The sequence below is a fragment of the Ambystoma mexicanum genome, chromosome 2p, assembly GCF_040938575.1.
Source record: "Ambystoma mexicanum isolate Mex_15411 chromosome 2p, UKY_AmexF1_1, whole genome shotgun sequence".
NCBI lineage: Eukaryota > Metazoa > Chordata > Amphibia > Caudata > Ambystomatidae > Ambystoma > Ambystoma mexicanum.
This window is the reverse complement of record NC_090923.1, coordinates 129,084,192-129,103,583: the sequence shown is the minus strand read 5'-3', so window position 1 is coordinate 129,103,583 and position 19,392 is coordinate 129,084,192. Positions and strand designations below refer to the sequence as shown.

General features: G+C 46.4%; 1 protein-coding gene across 3 annotated transcripts in view; it reads right to left on the bottom strand.

The window, feature by feature from the left end:
- PLXNA1 (plexin A1) overlaps nt 1-19,392 on the bottom strand; it is an 812,782-nt gene that overhangs the window by 128,239 nt on the left and 665,151 nt on the right. For all 3 annotated transcript variants that reach the window (XM_069643382.1, XM_069643384.1, XM_069643383.1), the window contains exons 13-18: nt 17,574-17,725; nt 6,689-6,809; nt 5,288-5,424; nt 4,943-5,110; nt 2,826-2,919; nt 1,818-2,057 (exon numbers count right to left, since the gene is read on the bottom strand). In XM_069643382.1, coding sequence (XP_069499483.1) covers nt 1,818-2,057; nt 2,826-2,919; nt 4,943-5,110; nt 5,288-5,424; nt 6,689-6,809; nt 17,574-17,725 — 912 coding nt within the window. The remainder of the gene's footprint in view (nt 1-1,817; nt 2,058-2,825; nt 2,920-4,942; nt 5,111-5,287; nt 5,425-6,688; nt 6,810-17,573; nt 17,726-19,392) is intronic.

Below are 19,392 nucleotides of genomic sequence, written 5' to 3'. Positions count from 1 at the left end.
GATGCGCTGGGGTGTTCTCAGGCTCAGTGTTGCTTTCCTGTCGGTGGGTAGGGTGAGTTTCCTAAGGGTGCGCTGTCGGGGGGGGGTTAGGGTGATAACGGTCTGTTGGAATGGGACTTGACCGAGTTAGGTTGTGGTGGGTTTCCGGGATTGATCGAGTACTAAGCTAAGGGCAGTTAGATTATTTGAGAGACTTGTATAGTGGGAGGGAGTCCTATTAGTGCAATTTAGACGTCACACAATGCAGTTTGGAGGCAGAAGCCCTGCTACGTTTGAGAAACCTGTATAGTGGAATTGTGGATTGGATTGTAAATTCTAATCCTTCACTTTCTCAATTTACATATCATTGTTTGCATGCACAGTCGTTTCCAGCTATGCAACACAATCAGCCTGCTCTTCACCTTCATCATGGGGTTCTCTGGCCCGGATCATGGTTCCTCGCCTGCCCACAGACTTCCACCGCTGGACTGTCTTCTCTTTCAGATCCCATCTTCCCTCAACCTTCTCCAAAGGCTTGCGTTTCCTGTACAGCTGCATGCACGTTATCTTGGCTTAGCCCATACATGCATGAATTGTATTGTATTGCTACTCCCTACCCATCCGCTCATCAATGGAAACTCCTGCTCTGACGCTTCTCCTCAGCTTCTTCTCTCTACTCCGTATTCACTGGGCCAAATCCTGCTTCTTTGCCCTGCTTGATACTATGCTATGGTGTTCATTGAGCCGCGCTCTGGTTTGCTCATTATTCGCTAATTCAATCTGTCCTTAAATCCGGTATTGGTTTAATTCCATTTCTATCATCCACATGGGATCGTTCACATCTAATGTAGGTTCCATGCCCATATTGCTCCCCCCCCCATTCTGTTTTTTCCAACAAAACAAAAAAGGGGTTGGGATTTCTGTTCCTTACTCCCCTTCGCCCCCAAGGGGGGGGATCCCCAATAACAAAAATGTAATTACCTCAGAAACAACTGTGGCAAAAAACCTGGTCACTCTACTGGAGGGCTTAGCCTCTTCAATAATATTGTTCAAACAACTCTTGAAACAAGTATTAAAGCAAATTCAATCAGAAACAAATAATCAGAAACAAATCCACAAAATTCATTGTCAAAAATCTATGTACTCTTACACATATATTCATACAATATTACGTTCAATCAAATGCTCAGTGAAGTACGTTATTCACTGGCCATAATGTTCACACCCTTGCTGGGTTTGCACAAAAGAAGAAATACAATTCTAAAATAAATGTGTATAGTAACATTCGTGTAATGACCCTTCTAAATGTCTACTACATCCAAATGTGTAGACATGGCAGACATGGTCAATGTATCACACTATACGTTTCGGGGTTCCCCAATAACCCCATTGGCCATGACCCCCTGCCTTCTCTAGCCAGAACACACTCTTGTTGAATGGGTCAGGGGCAGCATGATTCAGAATTGTGTACAAATACAAACCCTTTCAGGCATAAGCTCCCCCCCCACCTCATTTGTCCCAATATGAACCTTCTGTATTTTTTTATTCCGTTTTTTGCAAAATCGCGACATAACCGATACATACAATGAATCATATGCAAATTCCATGGCCATGTTTAAGGTCCTTTGGATAATGCCCTATTGCAAACATCTTGTAATTGAACCAATCGATTCATGGAAAGAATCTCTTGCAACCCCCCCTCAATTTCCGCCACATTGATTACCCAACATGCAGGGGGCTTAACGACAGACCCTGAAGCTGCAGTACAAATACGAGGTGAGACGAGCAGAGATTAACCCCTTGAGAAAGACCATAGGCAGACGTACAATAGACCTCACCTTGAGTATCAACGGGGAGCTGGGCTTCAGCTCGAGGATGCCAGTAGGACTCAAGGGCTCGAACACAGGATCCGGGTAGTAGACGAAGCCGGTGTTGTTCATGATCAACAGGGCTTGCACGCTATCCATGATGAAGCCTATTTCGTCGGGGCGGTCGCCCATCTCCGAAGGGGATCTGAAAGGGTTGTCAACGGAAGGGGCAAGACACACCATGGTGGTGTCATTGTAGACTGTGCAGTTCTGGAGAAAAGGAGGGGAAAAAAGGACGGTCATTCCAGTTTCCAGACACCACCGATGGTAAGGCAAGTGTGATGAATTTTTAATAGCTCATTTGTACTAGTGTCCTCACAACTGAAAACTGAGTTCAGGTCTGGGGGGAAACTCACTGCAATATAATGATCGAGAGCTTGTCAACATCCACCATTACGCGTGTACGTGCTTTATAAATCTCAAACCTAGCTGGGATGCAACAGAGCAGTGAATACAAGCAACGCTTCTTTCTCATGGGTTACTACAGGTAGGATGTGGGGGGGTTGAAAGGGGTGAATTTGTAAAGCTAAGCAAGGACGGATTCAGAGATTCCGCTACAGAAAATGCACTCATGCCCCTTCCCTTGTGTGAAAGGACCACCTAGGACAGGGTTGCCCAACTCCAGACCTGGAGGGCCGGATCGTTGTTGGGTTTTCAGGATGTCCCTCATTAATATTCATGATACATTTCCATACAATGATTCCAAACGTATGCATATTTTTCCTCATGAATATTAATGGGGGATATCCTGAAAACCTGTCAGGATCTCTGCCCTCGTGGCCTGGAGTTGGACAACCCTGACCTAGGACATACAGATGACCGTGGCAAATGTAATGGATCAAAGATTACACATGACACGGAAAGGTCGAGGGACCCAAGCATCTACGCAACACTTCGCAGTATCCCAGCCTTGCCTCCTACGGGGCCAATATCAGAGTAGACGGCTTCACACCGCCACGTACATTCAAGTCGACTTACATTCTCCTGGTCGGTGCTTCCATATTTTGATCTTATTCTAGGTTCCTTGATTGTAGCCAGATTGGTTCCTGTTACAGTGATGGGTGTCCCGCCACTAGATGAGTAAATTGAGAGCAAAGCATTTAAAAACGTTGCATATATTGCTGACATACAACAGGAGACAAGTGTGAACTACATGCATCATGAGGGCTCAGAAACACAAGTTGCAGGTCACTAATATATCATAGTGACCTCTTTCCATCAAAAACTCTGCAAAAATGTCTAAGGCGTGCTGCAAGGATCCGTGATGGGGGTGCAGGGCTCTGCACCACAGCTTGTCCTGCAATGGGCATGCTTCAGGGGTGCAGAGATCTGATCATTCAGTACATTTTGGAATACATGGGTATGACGGTCAGATTTTCATCCAACAGAGCATAGTATACCTCACTCCTTGCCTTCCGCAAAGCCATGAAAACCACTCTGTTCGCCTTATCAACACCACAGTCCCTATAGGACCTCGCGCCACTCCTCCTGACAAACCTGAAAATGTATCTGCAATGTGTTACCAATGCAAACTATGTAAAATATGTATATTGTACTTCCCTTATTTATATCGTACCTCCCTGTAACTAAGGTCCCTGCAAGTAACAGCGCAGCGATGCCCATGGGCTGTTTTGAGCGCTATACAAATGTAATAAATAAAATAAAAAGGGACTCCCCAGTGTATAACTTACCCATTAAGCTCCCTCAACCTATTGATGCAATACCGTGGGCTGCGACTAGTACTAGAGACATGGCCAACGCTACACACGCAGCTAGAAAGATCTATTTCAGACCTTACCTCTAGGGCCCAGACATAACCCACTTGCCGCTTCCCTCGAGTTACTGACACAGAGTGTAGGCAGGGCAGACAAGGCAGCTCTGCAGGAGGAGGGAGCTGGTTTAATGGTACAGTAACTAATGTTTGGGAAACGCACAATAAGGGAACGTCCACACAATACATCTGTAAATATATAGTTTTCAAAATAAACATAAGCGTTACTATAAAGATATTAAGCAGGAAAGTAAATCAAATTCTCTTTTTAGATTGCAGAAAAAATAAAAAAACAGAATAGCGGGCTGTAATGTTCAACCAAGTCCGCATAACCCAGCTGGACTTTTTAGTGAGTCTTGCAGGTCGTAAAAAGAGAGACAAAGACACACGGGGCAGCAGCAAAGCCTGAGAGGAGACCCCCTTCTGAACTATTGTGGCCATTCCCAAGTGCTCAAGCACTTATCAAAGACTAAAACCGCTACCCTGTCAGAGAGCCTCATTTTGGCATGCCCGACTGGCTCGCAGATTCTCTCCCTCCCCCCGCACCCATTCCCCACTAAACCCTAATCTGGAGACTTGCTGCAGATGTGTCTTGCTTCCTGGGTGTAGCTGGGACACGCGTGGCAGATGTCCCAAACGTCGCCCTGAAGCTCAGCTGTGTGTTTTGCCCTCTGGTAGGAAGCAGCCTTCTGTGTGTCTTTAAAATGACAGCACAATTACTATGCCATTTTGCCCATTTCAAAGAAAACAGGCCCGTTTGAATCAAGTCGCTCTAAAATGCACACACATTGAGATTTCACAACTGAGATTGGTTTACCTAGTGCATAAAGAAACAGGTGTGTGCCCAAATATGGTCATGGCCTTCCCGAGACCCCAGGTGGGGGCTAAGGGCATCCCATAACCAGATGCGTCCAGCAGCGTGAACCGGATGTCTGGGAACCCCAGCTGAATTCACATCCTGTGGAAAGTCAATGTGCTGACCCACTGCTCGGCCAGGTTAATCTGATCGTACGCGTCTCTCAAAACGCAACAAGTCAAAGGGGGCGGGGGCTGGAAGGGTGGAACGATCCTACTAGGCCTTGTACATTCAGATCGTGCAAGTGCCGGTTATTTATAACGCGCTCGGTTTCAAGTGCGGATTCAGGATTCCGACCTGGGTTGCTCAGAATGGTCTTGCTTCCAAGACTGGTGCGTTGCCATAGGGCTATCCTCCCAACATTACTAGTGATGCAGACTTTAGTGGACAGGGTTGACGCCATCGAAGAGGGGAATATAGGTCTGGAGCGTGCAGTGGCTTACTGTCCCATTGGTGGGCGGCACCTACCTGTTAATGCTCCACTCTGGATCAATCCTCAGAATGGTGGGGTCTTCGGTGTAATTGTACCTCACGGAGCCATTGAAGAGCTCAGCACGGTTTATATTTATAATAATTGGTGCAGGGCCGGGGGCTGGGCCCGACGGTGTTTTACAGCGGATCTCACTGGCAGTTCGCCTGGGGGAAAAGAAAAAGAGATTAAACTGGAGTCCGGTGGCTCGTCAGAATTTGCTGGCAAACAGGTGCTGGGGATTGGGGACAAGGGGTAGGGCACGGTGAAGTGCAAGTTCTGGGGAGGAAGGAGAGAGGAAGTCTAAGAAAAGGGAAGAGACTCCATTTACAGAAATCACTCACCGTGAAAATAGACAGGGGCGCCCGCCAATGGTCACCGCAACATCGCTCCCAGCGTTCAGATGACTGCCACGGATGGTCACCCAGGTTCCTCCAGAGAGGGGTCCACGGGCTGGTGCAATGTGCGAGAAGGACGGAATCTGGATAGCAAAATAAAGGAGGCATCAAAATAATCTACCTACGAGCGACATTTGCACGCAAGCATCCAAAGCTTCTCGGTGGAGAAACGCACCACAGAGCACTGGAAGAAGCAATAGCCGTATGAGCGAGGTCATCTTGCACAACGTTTTTAAAGCAGTGCCTGGAGCTCGTGACCAGCCACCTACTGGGACCCAAGCAATTGAGGCCTGCATGAGGTTTAGTGGAGACCCAAGACCAGGAACATGCGCTCAAGGACAGGACAACACCTGAAAGTTGCAGTTTACATTCCATTTACCCAAAACATTTCATCATCGAACACAAATAGCTGCCGGCACCAAACAAAATCCCATATTTTTCTTTGTGGGCAGTGAAGCAGAGGTTATGATCAAGAGAACAGACTATGGTCTAGTGTCAAAATTAGCAGACAGCTGCTGATAGGTTAGGAAAAGTGGTGCAAACACTAAATTGTCTAGTAGCCCAGATGTTCAGCTGCATACATGCATCGCGCCACACTACGATTTAGGACACGCGTGGAACTGTCATGCAGGAGTCCCTTATTTTTTTAAAAACCTAAGCGTAGTTTTCTGCTTGAATATAACGTGCTACAAATTCCTGTGCATACGGAATTATGGCACAGGGCGGTAAAGTGTTTTTCTTGGGATAACCGTTTGCTCGGGTGCTGGAGCTCAATATTACCGGTTCCACCATCAACAGCTAAACCACTGGCCAACACCACATGGAAAATGGTCACTGCAGATTAGAGGTGCAAGGCCCCTCCCTCCATCTGAAGGCATCAGTCACCCCCACACACTTAACAAGGCTCGAGCCTCATCTGGCTATATACAACATTTACCAGCGGATAATCTGTGTTCTACAAAAAAGCAAATACAACCCAGCAAATGTACTTGGTCTCAAAATGTGCAATATTTAGCGGTCCCAAGTAAAAATATCTAATAGGCATGCGCGTGTGAGGCAGAATTCCAGACTTTTTTTTTATTAATACATTTTTTATTTTATACGGTTCATTACAAACCTTTAAACTATAATATAATTCCAGAAGTATGGTTTAGATTTTGAACAGATTTTTTAAACAAGATATGATCCGAGTATTTTTTTTTTTCGAGAGGCGCACACGCACACCCTCTTCGAATCCAAGTACAGCAGTAAATGATCTGCGAGTTTAATTATCAAAATTTCAAAGCATTCCCTGAAAGAAAACCGTAGAAGACCAAAAACAACAAAAATACAGGTTCCACAACTTACCACAAAGGTGAAGCCTTTAGGCGAGACAGCCTTGTAATCAGAAGAGCAGTCGCGTACACACACCTCCACCGACACTTCTTGTCCTCGGATGGTGCTGGCGTCACCAATCACACACACAATCCTAGAAAGAACCAGAGAGGGAAGGATCAGTTGAGAACACAGGGTACCCTTCCATGGGGCAGACTGACCCAATTTCCTAACTGGGCCATTAGCCAACACGTCTGGTACTGGCATGTGCCGAGTACTCCGAAGCACTTCCTCTTTTGGCATTAATCAGTTGGCGTCTACGTACATTAGATCATCACTGGATTAATAGGAGTCTCCCTTGTGTTTACCCCACAAGTATCTAGGGCCATGCTCAGATTAAAGAGGGTCAGAACTTGCGTTGATTCAGAGATAGAAAGCCCCACCACATTAACATAGCCAGCTTTGCTTCTTTGATTGCAACCCCACTATGTCATCAAGTATTAACCGTAAGTGGTCCTTCTGTTAGCCAAGGCCAGGTTAACACAAGTAGTTATAGGCGAGGAAAGTCCGGTGGGAGGATTGGGGGGGGGGGGTGGTTCACCCAACCCCACTTCGCTCAGGGAAGGAAGCAACCAGTCGGCCTCTCGGCTCTTATTAGGTTTCACAGCCTCTGTTTCACCAACTCTCTGCTTAATTCCCCAACATTATTTCACTGGTAAAATCAGCACATGCCTCCGGCCAGTAGAATGCTGATGCGGGAGCCCCATCTTCAACATGCACGGAGCACTAGGTAATTCGCAAAGCTCTACAAATCTCTGTCAGACATTAGAGTGGAGGACCCCTTTCACAGCACTTAACCCACACAAAAGCTCCCTCAACATCAAGGATTCCAGAATGTTCCTTTGTTAGATTTCTGGTTGGCTACTGGGACCTACTATGACATCAATCCCTAGTCAACTCCTAGATCAGTCTGGTAGCTAGGTCTGCATTAGGAACCAATGTGCATAGACCCATGTGACAATTGCGGAATGAAAGATAAACACTACCAATTAAGCAATAATCCCGGAGCAGGGGGAGGGCATTACTGCTTCAGGTAATGCCACGGGGCCCATTAGTTAGTTTTAAAAAAGCAAAGAAAACGGGAAAGGGATTACACGTATTCCCTTCTCCCGTTCCATGGCGGCGTGTCGCAGATCAGGAGCGGACGCGCTGGGGACAGAAGTGTTCCCAGCGCGTTTGATCCAGAAAAGGATCCAAAAAAAAGGTAAGTGGGGAAGGTAGGGAGGGGAAATCTGTGGGTTGGGAGAAGGGATCACTTACTTTGTGGCCCCGCAGAGGAAGATGGCGGACTCCAGCACTGAGGCGGCTCAGAGCGGCAGGATTACAGTCTATAACACCCCCGTTCTGAGCCTCCTCATTGGGTGAGAAGCAGCCCTCCCCCACCCCCTGCCAGGTACTATTCTGTTCTACATACTGGACAGTCCTGCTCTTGGCTGCAGTGCTTGCATATACATACATCCAGCAACAAAAAAAGCACACTAGTTATCTACTTTATTTTTATGCTGTGAATTTTGCACTGTATAATGTTTGAATGTTAGTTTAGAAAAAGTAATTTGTGTGCAAATCTGTTACGGTTCAAAAGAGATAAAGGTTAAAAAAAAAAGGGGCGTTTCTCACTTTATTTTTTTAGTTTGGAAAATGTCAGTTTTTGCGCAAACGCACAGGCCAAACCACAGGACGGGCGTGTGCCAAATAAACAAGTTAGGTATAAAGCGTTCGAAGGAAACCATTTGTTCTTTTGGCGTAAATCCATCCTGTCTTTTTATTAGTGTACCCGAAAAGTTATCTATGTCTCCCAGATGCATTTCTAGTTCCAAAGTGTTTCATTTCGGAAAATCCGCAAATCTACCATTATGTAAATCTCGATTTGAATCTAGATTCGTTTTTGGAAACTGCCATAACATGATAAAAAAAATGCGTGCAAGTAGGGTAGTTTTGAGGCTATAGAGCATGTAGGAAATGTCAAACGATTAATTTGGAAAGTTTGGGGCTGGTGTAGCTCCTCCCAACCCCCACCCCCTGCACAGGGGTCTCTACCTGTACCCATACAAACCCCCTTTTTCTTCCTGCACTTATCAGACCTACCTTGTCTGCTGCCTTCAACCTAGCACTTGCAAATTGCTGGCTGCATTACCACTGTTTGTTGCCTTTATTATTTATCGACATTTATCTGTTTCTCCTCTGCTTCGCACTTTCCATTTCTCCCTCCTTCCATGCACTTTTCCCCTCCCCCCTCTCCCATGCACTTGTGCGTTCTCAATATCACTGGGCCTAGTAGATCGCTGTTTTGTTCTCCCCCGTTTCCCCTCCCTTGCCTTGTTGCGCTCTGAAACACTTGTGTACGAGTGCGGTAGAAATAAAATTTCAATAAAAAAAAAAAATAATAAAAAAAAAAAAGTGTTTTGCCGAGATCTCAATTCATTTCGAGTGGCATCAAAAAAAAGTGTAAATACTTCACTTTGGATGTGGCAATCTGTGATTGCTAGTTGGGGGAATAGAAGTGTTCACTGAGGAAGCAATCCTTGTTTTTAATATAAAAGAATTAGAGGGATTGCTTCTTAAATAAACTCAAAATGAGTGGGACGGAATGTTATAGGGCGTAAAAAAGGCTGACAAAGCTCATCATTGTTTAATAGATAGGTGTGCAAGATCTAAGGAAGCAGAAGCTGGCTTACTAGATCCTTTGTTTTGATTGGATACGCTGTTCTCGTGACTTAACAGTTAAGAACTGAAATCACTCCTGACATCAGTAGGGAAGTTATCTACATTATCAGCACTCTCTTCCTCGTCCCAGTACCCAATAGTAATCTTACTTTTATAACTCCACATCCCTCTACCTCGTCACATTACCTGCTACTCCGACCTCACTCTTCGTCAGTCCCCCACTAACCCAACCACACATTGAGTCAGTCCCGCACCTCACTGTTCCTCGTCAGTGGCACCACTACTCCCACCTCCCTCAGAGTCCTCTATTAACCCCCACTCTTCCTCATCACAGTCCCCCAACACTACCCCAACTCAGTGTTCCTTGCCAGTCCCCCACTCCTCTCTTTCTTGTCACAGTCCCCTGCTACCCGACCTCACTCTTCCTTGTCACAGAATCAATACTCCACATCTCTTTGTCACTCTCCAACTACAGACACCTCACATTAGCCCATGCCAATCTTCCTCTTCACAGTCCCCAACTACCCCACTTCACTCTTCCTCGTCACAGTCGCCCCACTAACCCCACCTCACTCTTCCTCGTCACAGTCGCCCACGGCCCCGCCTCACACTTCCTCATCAGTCTCCAACTACACATACCTCACACATTCTCATCACAGCGCCCCTATTGTAATCACTAACCTAACCCCAACATTCCTAGGGCACCAATAGTAATCCATTTATATTTAGTGGATACGCGAAAAGATAAAATACTTGGTAAACATGTTGCGTAGTTAAAACAGACGCTGCTAAGAAAAGGATAGGTCATCAGTTCTGTTATCAGAAAAAAGGCAGAAATACAGGTTGTAGACAAATTGTTCGAATCACAATTGACCTTTGCACAATTGACCGAATTGTGAAGGTCAATTGTTACATATATGCGGGGGGAACCAAAGGTCAATTCAGACCCTTGACTTTTGGTCAATTAGGTAATTCGAACAACTGTGTTCGATCAATTTGGGTAATACCGAAAAACAGGGGTGGGAGGTATAGCTTAACAAAACCCTTGAAATTCAGTGAAAACAAATTCAGTTGAAGTGACGATAAGGTGCAGACTTAATGCAACAAAACCTAAAATTAGGCAGGTTTAGAAGCTACGCCACCCTAACTATGAGACCTGGTTATCCAGTCCAACTATAGTTGGCCGCTCCAACCTGCTAGTGTGGGGCAGCTTTTTTCTGTGAAATGTTTTTATAGTCAAAGTTGACATGTTTGATGATTTACTGCACTGTGACGTAGGTAGAGTTGACCAATGTTACCAATCAAATATGCTTTTAAATGCACTGTTTGCAACACATTTTACCCAGCTCTCCCAGTTGGGTAGTAATGAAACAGAGTCCTAATAAGTGACCATTTGCGACAGTGGGTCACTTTCACATAGATGCCAGGGCCGATTATATGCCACAGTGCGACCAGGGTACCAGCAAATATTATGCAGTACAGCCACTGAGCCATTGGGCTACTGGTGGGGTGGGGGAGGGAGTGACTCATTACCCAGTTCAGAGGGTATCAAATCTATGAGAACAGGCATTGTATTTGCCATTGGGCTTTTTTGCCAACCATGCCCAGTCCTTTTGCAGGGTTCCTGATCCCAGATAATGAAGGGGCCCAGCTAGAGAACACAAAAACAATGGTTGCATTTTTTTTAAATTTTTTTTTAAGTTCGTCTAGACTCATCCTAGCCAACCTTAGCCAACAGTTTCTTGATGTATAAGCGCCTTACAAATGCCCAATAAAAAAAAATAAACCCTGTTGAGGTGAAAGCCAAGAAGGTTATGCCCCGCTGCACCAGCACCCACATTTAAAATTCCATTTCAAGAACAGCTCAGAAAAAGCACCCTAAATGTTGAGGGGATACCAGACAGGACCATGGGGGCAGATGCACCTTGCCAATAGGAAGCCTTTTTAGGTTTAAAGGGCCGGTGATTCAAATGTAGCAGTCCTTGTCAAGCAGTGCTACATACAATTGGGTTTTAAGTGCTTAATTTATTTAACTCCCTAAGGATGAATTACTAAGTGGAAGAGCAGTCACTCACAACTGTGCCTTATTGTTTGTAGCTAGACTAATACAGTAGGTGCATTGAACCACTGAGCTAAGTTGCTGGATTACTAAGCCATTGCCTTTGCAATTTACCAGCAGAGCTCGATTTCAAAGTGCAGAGGCTCGTGGTTGGAAAGTATAGACCCGTGCCCCTCCTGCCCCCTCTCCCCGCAAGCATCTCCAACCATTGCTTTTTGTTGCATGACATTTTAACTACAAAGTCAACTCCGCGAGCGAACAGGAAAGTGGTATTTAACTGCAGCCCTCCATCACGAGCAGATCCAGAGAGCAGAAATCTCGAATATGAGCAGACAGGGAGGCAATTCAATAACAGTCATTTGGGTCAAGGCGTCCATTTGGAAGCATACGGTCCCAGGTGCTGGTTCAAAACCCTCAGTGTAAGGCATGCGCCAGAGGGGTATTATCTATTTAAAGAGGACATTCCGTGAACAGACAGAACTCCAGCTTGCTTTGCCGGATATTTCACCCCCAAAACGGTTGCCTTTGGTTTACAGATTAATAATAACCCAATTGACAAAAGGGGAGGCTGAAAAGGAGCAGCATCAGGGCCTTTCAAGCTTCTCAGTTGAAAAAGGGCCTCGGGTGGCCCCAGCAACTAACTGCATGCAGCCTATGTTACTTTCGTTCTGGGGCTTGAAATGTGCGCTAAACTGCGCTTGCATTTCAAGCTGTATTTGCTGGAGCCTTCCCGCCATCACTTATCTCAGCGTATTCAAGAGTGTTATTCCCCTCGTCGCCTTTTAACACTGGTTCCTCCACATCATCCACTTGCTGACAGAGGACTTCTTGCATTTCAGTGGCATTTAGTGTTTCAGCTCCCGGCTGGCTGGAGATAATAGGTGTCTATTTACCCCTGGCTGTACTGCTATGTCTCCATTTCAATGCATGCACCCCACGGGTGCCTTGATATGATAGGTTATTTATAACGCACTTAATACCCAGAGGTTTCTAAGCGCGGACCCGGGGAATCGAACCTGTGGTGCTCCGTGTCGTCTTGCTTCAAATGCAAGCGCATTGCCCCTGTGCTATCCTCCCGAGACCTTAGACTGTTTTCCCCTCTAAGAAAGGAGGGCCTGCCCCCAACATGTTAAAATGGGCCTCCACGCATCTTCAGCCAAGCATGAGGCAGAACGTCAGATATGTGCCTGAAGGGCACCCGACAATCAACATCAAAGAGCAGAAGGGGGGACTCGCCCAGACGCCTCAAAGGTGCACACTCTCTGGCTCGATAGGAGCTTGGCTTTCTTTCCACCTGCCACTTTCTTTGGGACTCGGGCTCTGGAAACAAAGAATTATACACCCAAATGTATCCTGTATCTTTAGAGCTGGGGACCTGGACTAGGACACAAATGCATACAAATCAGCTTTACCTCAAACTTTCAGGCCTAAATTACTTATGACTAGTCGAAGAGACTCCATCACATGACAGTGGTCAAAGTGTACGAAAAAAAATGGTGGAACTAAGTTCCCTGCTGCCCTGCCCCGGTGCCTCACAAACAGATAGATCTGCGCGATTTTTCCGTCGTGGAAAAGTCAGCAACGGAAAGGTTTGCATGAGAAATGTACGCACCACAAAAGGTTTGAGAACCCCACAAAGGTTCCCTTGGAAACATACATTTAAAACCCCTACAAACCCACACCTCCACCCACACCTACAACACACCCCCACCCAAACCCACACCCCCAAAATACCCCCACCCACACTCTACTTACCTTTCAAGACACGCTGTGTCCCTGCGGCGCCGGTTCCCTTTCACTTCCGAGAACCGGCACTGCAGGGTCCTTTTTTTTCCTCGGGTGGGCGGCAAGTTTGTCCTCCGAAAAAACCCACTCACTATACTGTATAGTATGGTATGGTGAGCAGGGTGTTGCGGGGGGACACCCCTGCAGTCTTTTTACCAACCAAAAATGTATGCCACCAAAAGTTCTAACTTTTGGTGTTCGACCTTTGGCGGCATGCATTTACGACCTTTTTGTATAGGTCAGAACTTTTGGTGCGGTCATTTTCGCCTATACCTCACAAACCCCATCACCACGCCCTCGCAATCCAAACACCTGGGGCCTCATTACGACCTTGGCGGAGGTCCATGGCGCTATTGGCACCATGGACCATGGCACTAAGTTGCCAACTCCGCCATGGGGGTTGGCGGACTTACCGCCCCATTCCGACCTTGGCGGGGCGGTAAGTCCCCAATCCCCATTTACCCTTCCCCATTCCCATTTTTGCCCCATAGGGCATAATGGGAGTGGGGAAGGCGTTAATTACGCCACCGTATATTACGGTGGCGTAATTAACATCAAGGTCCCTTAGCACCATGGATTTTTACACCTGCTAAAAGCAGGTGTTAGATCCGCCATGGCGCTAAGGGATCTCGTACTCAGGTGGTAAGGGTCGGCGATGTTTACGCTGGCGTAAACCCCTTACCGCCTGGGTCATAATGAGGCCCCTGGTGTTTAAGGGCATGTTCAGTGCACTGCACTGACGTGCAAGTTTCAACTACTTCCTACACTTTTACTTTAAAACGAAACCATCCCAGAATAGTTTCTTTTTTTTAAATAATAGTACAGGAACAGTAACTTTTTTTTTTTTTTTTTTAAGTTGAGCACCGCACCCATCCGCTCCCGCCCATTTTGACTACTGCACCCGATGGTAGACCTGAGGCTACACAACCAATCCCAAAGGACCAAGTAATACTCAACCTTAAGCCACAGCACTCAGCCTCCAATGTACAGCACCCCACTTTTCAAGATATATGTGCGACTCAAGCTCAGAACAGCACCCCCCTCTTCACATTATCCATTTCAGATTCCATGACTACTCTTAGGATTAGAATGCCAAACCCATCTGAGGCTACACCGCAACCATATCAAAACAAAAGAGTTGATGGCTGGAAGGTTTAGAATAAATCTTGACCTCTGGCATTGCTCTGGGTAACCCTCCCAGACCATCGTTCTTCACCTGTCAAGCCATTACAAAAGGGGAAAAACCATATGCAAATCAGGCTTGGTCCCACCCCCAAAGGGGTAGCCCAGCCCGAACTGCTAGGTCACATCCCTTTTGCACGAGACCACAAGCATCCCCAGACATGTTTCAGCCTTGTTGGGCATCATCAGTGAGTAGTAGCTTGGGTATCTAGGCCCAGCAGGCAAGGGACCCACGTCTGGGCATACCTTTCCCACTCAGGGAGAAAATAGCAAAACAAAAGAGTTGATGGCTGGAAGGTTTAGAATAAATCTTGACCTCTGGCATTGCTCTGGGTAACCCTCCAGACCATTGTTCTTCACCTGCCAAGCCATTACAAAAGGGGAAAAACCATATGCAAATCAGGCTTGGTCCCACCCCCAAAGGGGTAGTCCAGCCCGAACTTCTAGGTCACCTCCCTTTTACACCGCAACCATATACCTGAGACGCGGAGATGCAGAGGCTACACCATGACCCACAATGTGCACAAGACCACCCGGGGCTATAGCAAGCAGTGTTCAGAACCTGCTCTGGTGAGAGGTTCTGAGAAGTCAACTGGGTGCAACTAGTTTCCAAATTAGGATTCAGAGCAAACTCCCTATGATGGGGTAAAGTAGAGTCAAAAGAAGAGTCGGCTAAGCGACAGAGGTGCACTTGTACAGATAATATATACTTATTAATCGTAGGCAATCAGAATATAAAGACTACACAGTCACTGTTAAACAAATGTACACCACGGCGTGGTAACGACATAGGTGATTTACGAGTTTACACTGCAACACAGTTTGATAAGTAATTACACCGCGGATGGCTAAAGTGGTTTGAAAAAAGGTTAATAGACTTGCAAGCATAAAGTAGGCCAGATGATTTTAGCAAAGAGCAGCACTTTCAGAAGCCAATCCATAGCTTTGAGATAAGCTTAGTATATTACAAGGAGGTGGTTTTAATCGTATAAGCGCTTGCAACAATCACTGTAAAAATAATCAAAGGCGTCAGAGAAGGAGTAGATTACCAGTCCCAAGGTGACCTAGTTATGCCTCCTTTGGCCGGCAAGGTAGCTACTTCCAACTTATGGGCGCAATGCGGACCGTGTTATGAAGAGATAATGGCATCTCCACTCACCTGACCTTCTCTTACAAGGTTCCAGAGACGCGCCAGCAAGGTGCCCATACAAAGCTACGGTTGCGTTGGTCAGGTGAAGGCCAAAACGAAGACACGGCTAAGACCCGTGCGGTGAAACAGGGCTTCCGACTGCTTGGTTCCACAAGTGCCAAGGAAGAACGAACCCGGAGAAGGTCTTCCCTGATCATTTGAAATGTGGTTGTTGGCTTTGCACATGCTGGTCAGGTCGCTACTGGTCCTTTGGCTTCAGAGTTTTTAATCTTGCACTTTAGTTAATCTCCTTTTATCCGAAGTCAGGCAGAGGCTGCCCCAGCCCACTAGCCGAAAGGACCTGTAACATTCGAACAGGTGGAGGGTGGCCACTGCGAGTGACACGGATGGCCTAATTTACCCCCCAAAAACCAAGCAGAATCCAGACAAGGTGGAGATTTGCTGGTGGACTCCATTAAAGTCAATGGTGTAAAGTTGCAAAAAGATCAAAGCTTTCCTAACACAAACCTTGATGTGTTCACGTCTCCTGGGTTCTTGTGCACATTATGAGGCTTGGACGTTGCATTAACCCTTGCTTACACCACTGAATTCCCACATCTCAGACTCATTTATGAACTGAAGATTCCAGCTCAGGCTGCAACAGGCAACCCCCGCCTGAGCGGCTGAAACAGGCTGGTTTCGTAGTCTTTTGAACTGCAAAACATGCACTGCATCACTGGTAGCATTTCACATCCTTTCAATGTGTACATCAAGATGGTTGTCCATGAAATAAACGAAAATAAAAAAGCGAAAGGACAAATGACCGATTTTTGTTGGTCAAAAAACAAATTAATCTTTGCTTTTTGCACTTTTTTTTATAATGCAGGAGAGACCCCCTCACTACCCCATGCCCCCACCCTACTTTAACCAATAGCCTTACCCAGTGATGTCCAACTCCAGGCCTTGAGGAAGGCAATCCCGACAGGTTTTCAAGATATCCCTCATTAATATTCAGGAGACAAAACGTGCATACATTTAGAATCATTATATGCAAATTTATCTTGTGAATATTAATGAGAGGTATCCTGAAAATCTTACATGTTTCCGGCCCTCAAGGTCTGGAGTTGGCCAAGCCTGCCCTTACCCTACGAGCCCTATTTAGTTAAAATATACAAAAATCCCTACCCAGAACAGTCCACCTTAAAGCTGATTAGGGGGTTTCCAACAGGGGTAGAAGTCAAAGTGCAATTTTTGGCACTTTGCCTAATTGCAAATATCTTGGACTCAGAATGGCCCCTTACTCCCGATACAAATTCTGCCCTTAACCCAAGTACCAGGCAGCTCCAAACAGATATCACTCCACTAACTTGTGCAGCCTTTGGGCGTTGCTTCAACATAATCCAGGTATGTTCTATGACGGTCAGATAGCACAGCGAGTAGAGCGCTTGCTTTGACATCTGTGCAGAGCCTGCTGATGCAGGTTCGAATCCCGGCAGTGCCAGCCTTTAATCCTTCCGAAGTCGATAAATGAGCACCACACACGGTGGGTAAGTAGCACTCAGGTGACGGAGGGTTTATAGCGCTATATAAATGCAAAAAAACAAAATGCTATCTTTTGCTCTGGTGTCCAAACATCTTGAACTCCAAGAGCAATTGTTCTATGCCTCTGTGGCAGGGAAGATATATTCTCTCGAGTACAACTCAGTCCACTGAGAACAGTTCTGACTAGTGTGCTGGAGATTGCAATGGATGGCCAACATGACCATTTACAGCTTTGGAATGAAGGCATTTGGAGGGGGGGCCTTCAGTGGAGTAACTTTGCTGAAAATGTTGGGGAGGACATGGCATTGAATCAAAGGAGCCCCTGCCAAATGAGTGGGACAAAATGGAGTGCCACAAGTTGGAGGGAGCAGGGAGACCAGGACCCTTGTCCCCCCCCTAAAATTACACCCATGAGGACATTGCGTATTACACCATAAAAAGACAAATCTGGCAGGCGACTGCAAAGCAAGACAGGAGAAGATGCATACGGTACTCACTGCTCAGCACTGATGTATTCGCTCTGTACGGGCAGGCATGGAACGCGGCCAACTTTCACACCGTTGAGGATATCCTCGAACCTCAAGCCCAGGTTTTCACCGGTGATGGTCAACCGGGTGCCTCCTTGCTTGGGTCCCGTCTCCGGAGACAACTGTAAGAAAAATGGAAAAAGAGAACGTTGAAATGGCATAAAAGAAACCTAAGCCTTTAGGATTTTACTCGGCCCTCAAAGCCCTTTCTGGTCATTTCTGGAAAGGTCTAGTCTAAGCCAAATCCACAGTGACCAGGTTGACCCACCCCATCGGCCCGGTGCAGGTAAAAAAGGAGCGACTGATAAGGGGGCGGAGGGGGGGTTCTCAATCTCAGGAACCATGATACTCCTCATTTCACACAGCTGCACCGGAAAGGCCAACAGATCAGCAGGAACACAAGCCCTTCACAAACAAGCATTGGCAATGCCAACAGCTTGGGCTTGTGTGCAGGCATGGGAAAGGTGATGGCGGCAGCTGCAAAAGGGTGCAAGCACCTGGAAAATGCCTAAAACTTAAACACAAGTCGAACCTGTTAGCTTTGTCAATGCTCGTTTTTAACAGGACAGTGGAGGACTCGCACAGTGCTTATAAATGGAGTGGGTGCAGGCAGACCTGGTTAATACATTTTTATTACACCAGTAGCGCGTTAACAACTCCAATTAAATAACACCCAGAAGACTGCTTAAAAAATAAAAATAAATAACCTGATGGCCACTTTGAGGGCCGTATTTGATGGCAAGGATAAAGTGAGCTCAAACAGACCAGAGGGGTGAGTGTTTTTGGACGGGGAAGGGCAGAAATGGCCAAAGGGACGAGTAGTCAACGGGTGGGCAAATAACCAAAAAACACCTACAAGCTTTGCATACCTCCTCATTTGCCATTTCTCCATAGCTGGACTCTACTGCAATCGGAATTCTCTTAGAAAGGACAAGGAACTTCGCTCATGGTTTTTCATTTTCGAGAGGGGATCTATCGTGAAATGACAGTCAAATCCTGTTGCCGGATGCACTTCCAGCATTTCACTCAAAAATGCACCAACCCGGTCATGAAATATCACTCCGCTGCCCCTTGAGGGGGAAGAGTAAGTCAACACCCGTTATTATGAGCAGCTTTCTCAAAACACGCCCTTCCTAAATGAAATCCTGTAGCAAAGTTCCATACCCCCCCTCCCACTACCCCACCCCTCAAAGAAATGTAGTACACCCCATACAGCCACGACCCAATCTCTTCAAGGGCTAACCAATGGGGTGGCCGTTCCATCACCCAATCACTAAAATGGAGGCGGGCTCATCTGAATATTTTAAAGCTTGGGTTTATCTTACACAGCTGTGTACAAAATGTACATCACTATTGGAGAAACAGAGCAAAGATGGCAGCGAGCCAATGAAAAGGAAATTAAGAACGAGAGCTAAGAGGGAAGGAGGACAAGGTAACGGGAGAAAGACGAGGAGAGGGGAAGGAGAAAGCACAGGAGAAACAGTTGTGCACACATTCTGAAAGGTGAAGTACACAGACTGTTGGGAGGGGGCTTTGGAAATGGTGTGTATCAGATGCAACAGAGCCAACAAAATAGAGCCTTCCGTACTGCAGTGGCACTATAAAATAAGCACTGGCATTCCCAACAGTGTGGGCTTTTGTGCAGGTCTGGGCAAGGCACTTGTCAGGCACAGATGTAGTGGTATTAACTGGCCATGGATGGTAGCCGGTGCAAAACGGTCCGAGTACCTGGGGCATTTAATAGCAGTGCCTGGCAAATGCTGAATATTTAAACAAGTGAAAACTGTTG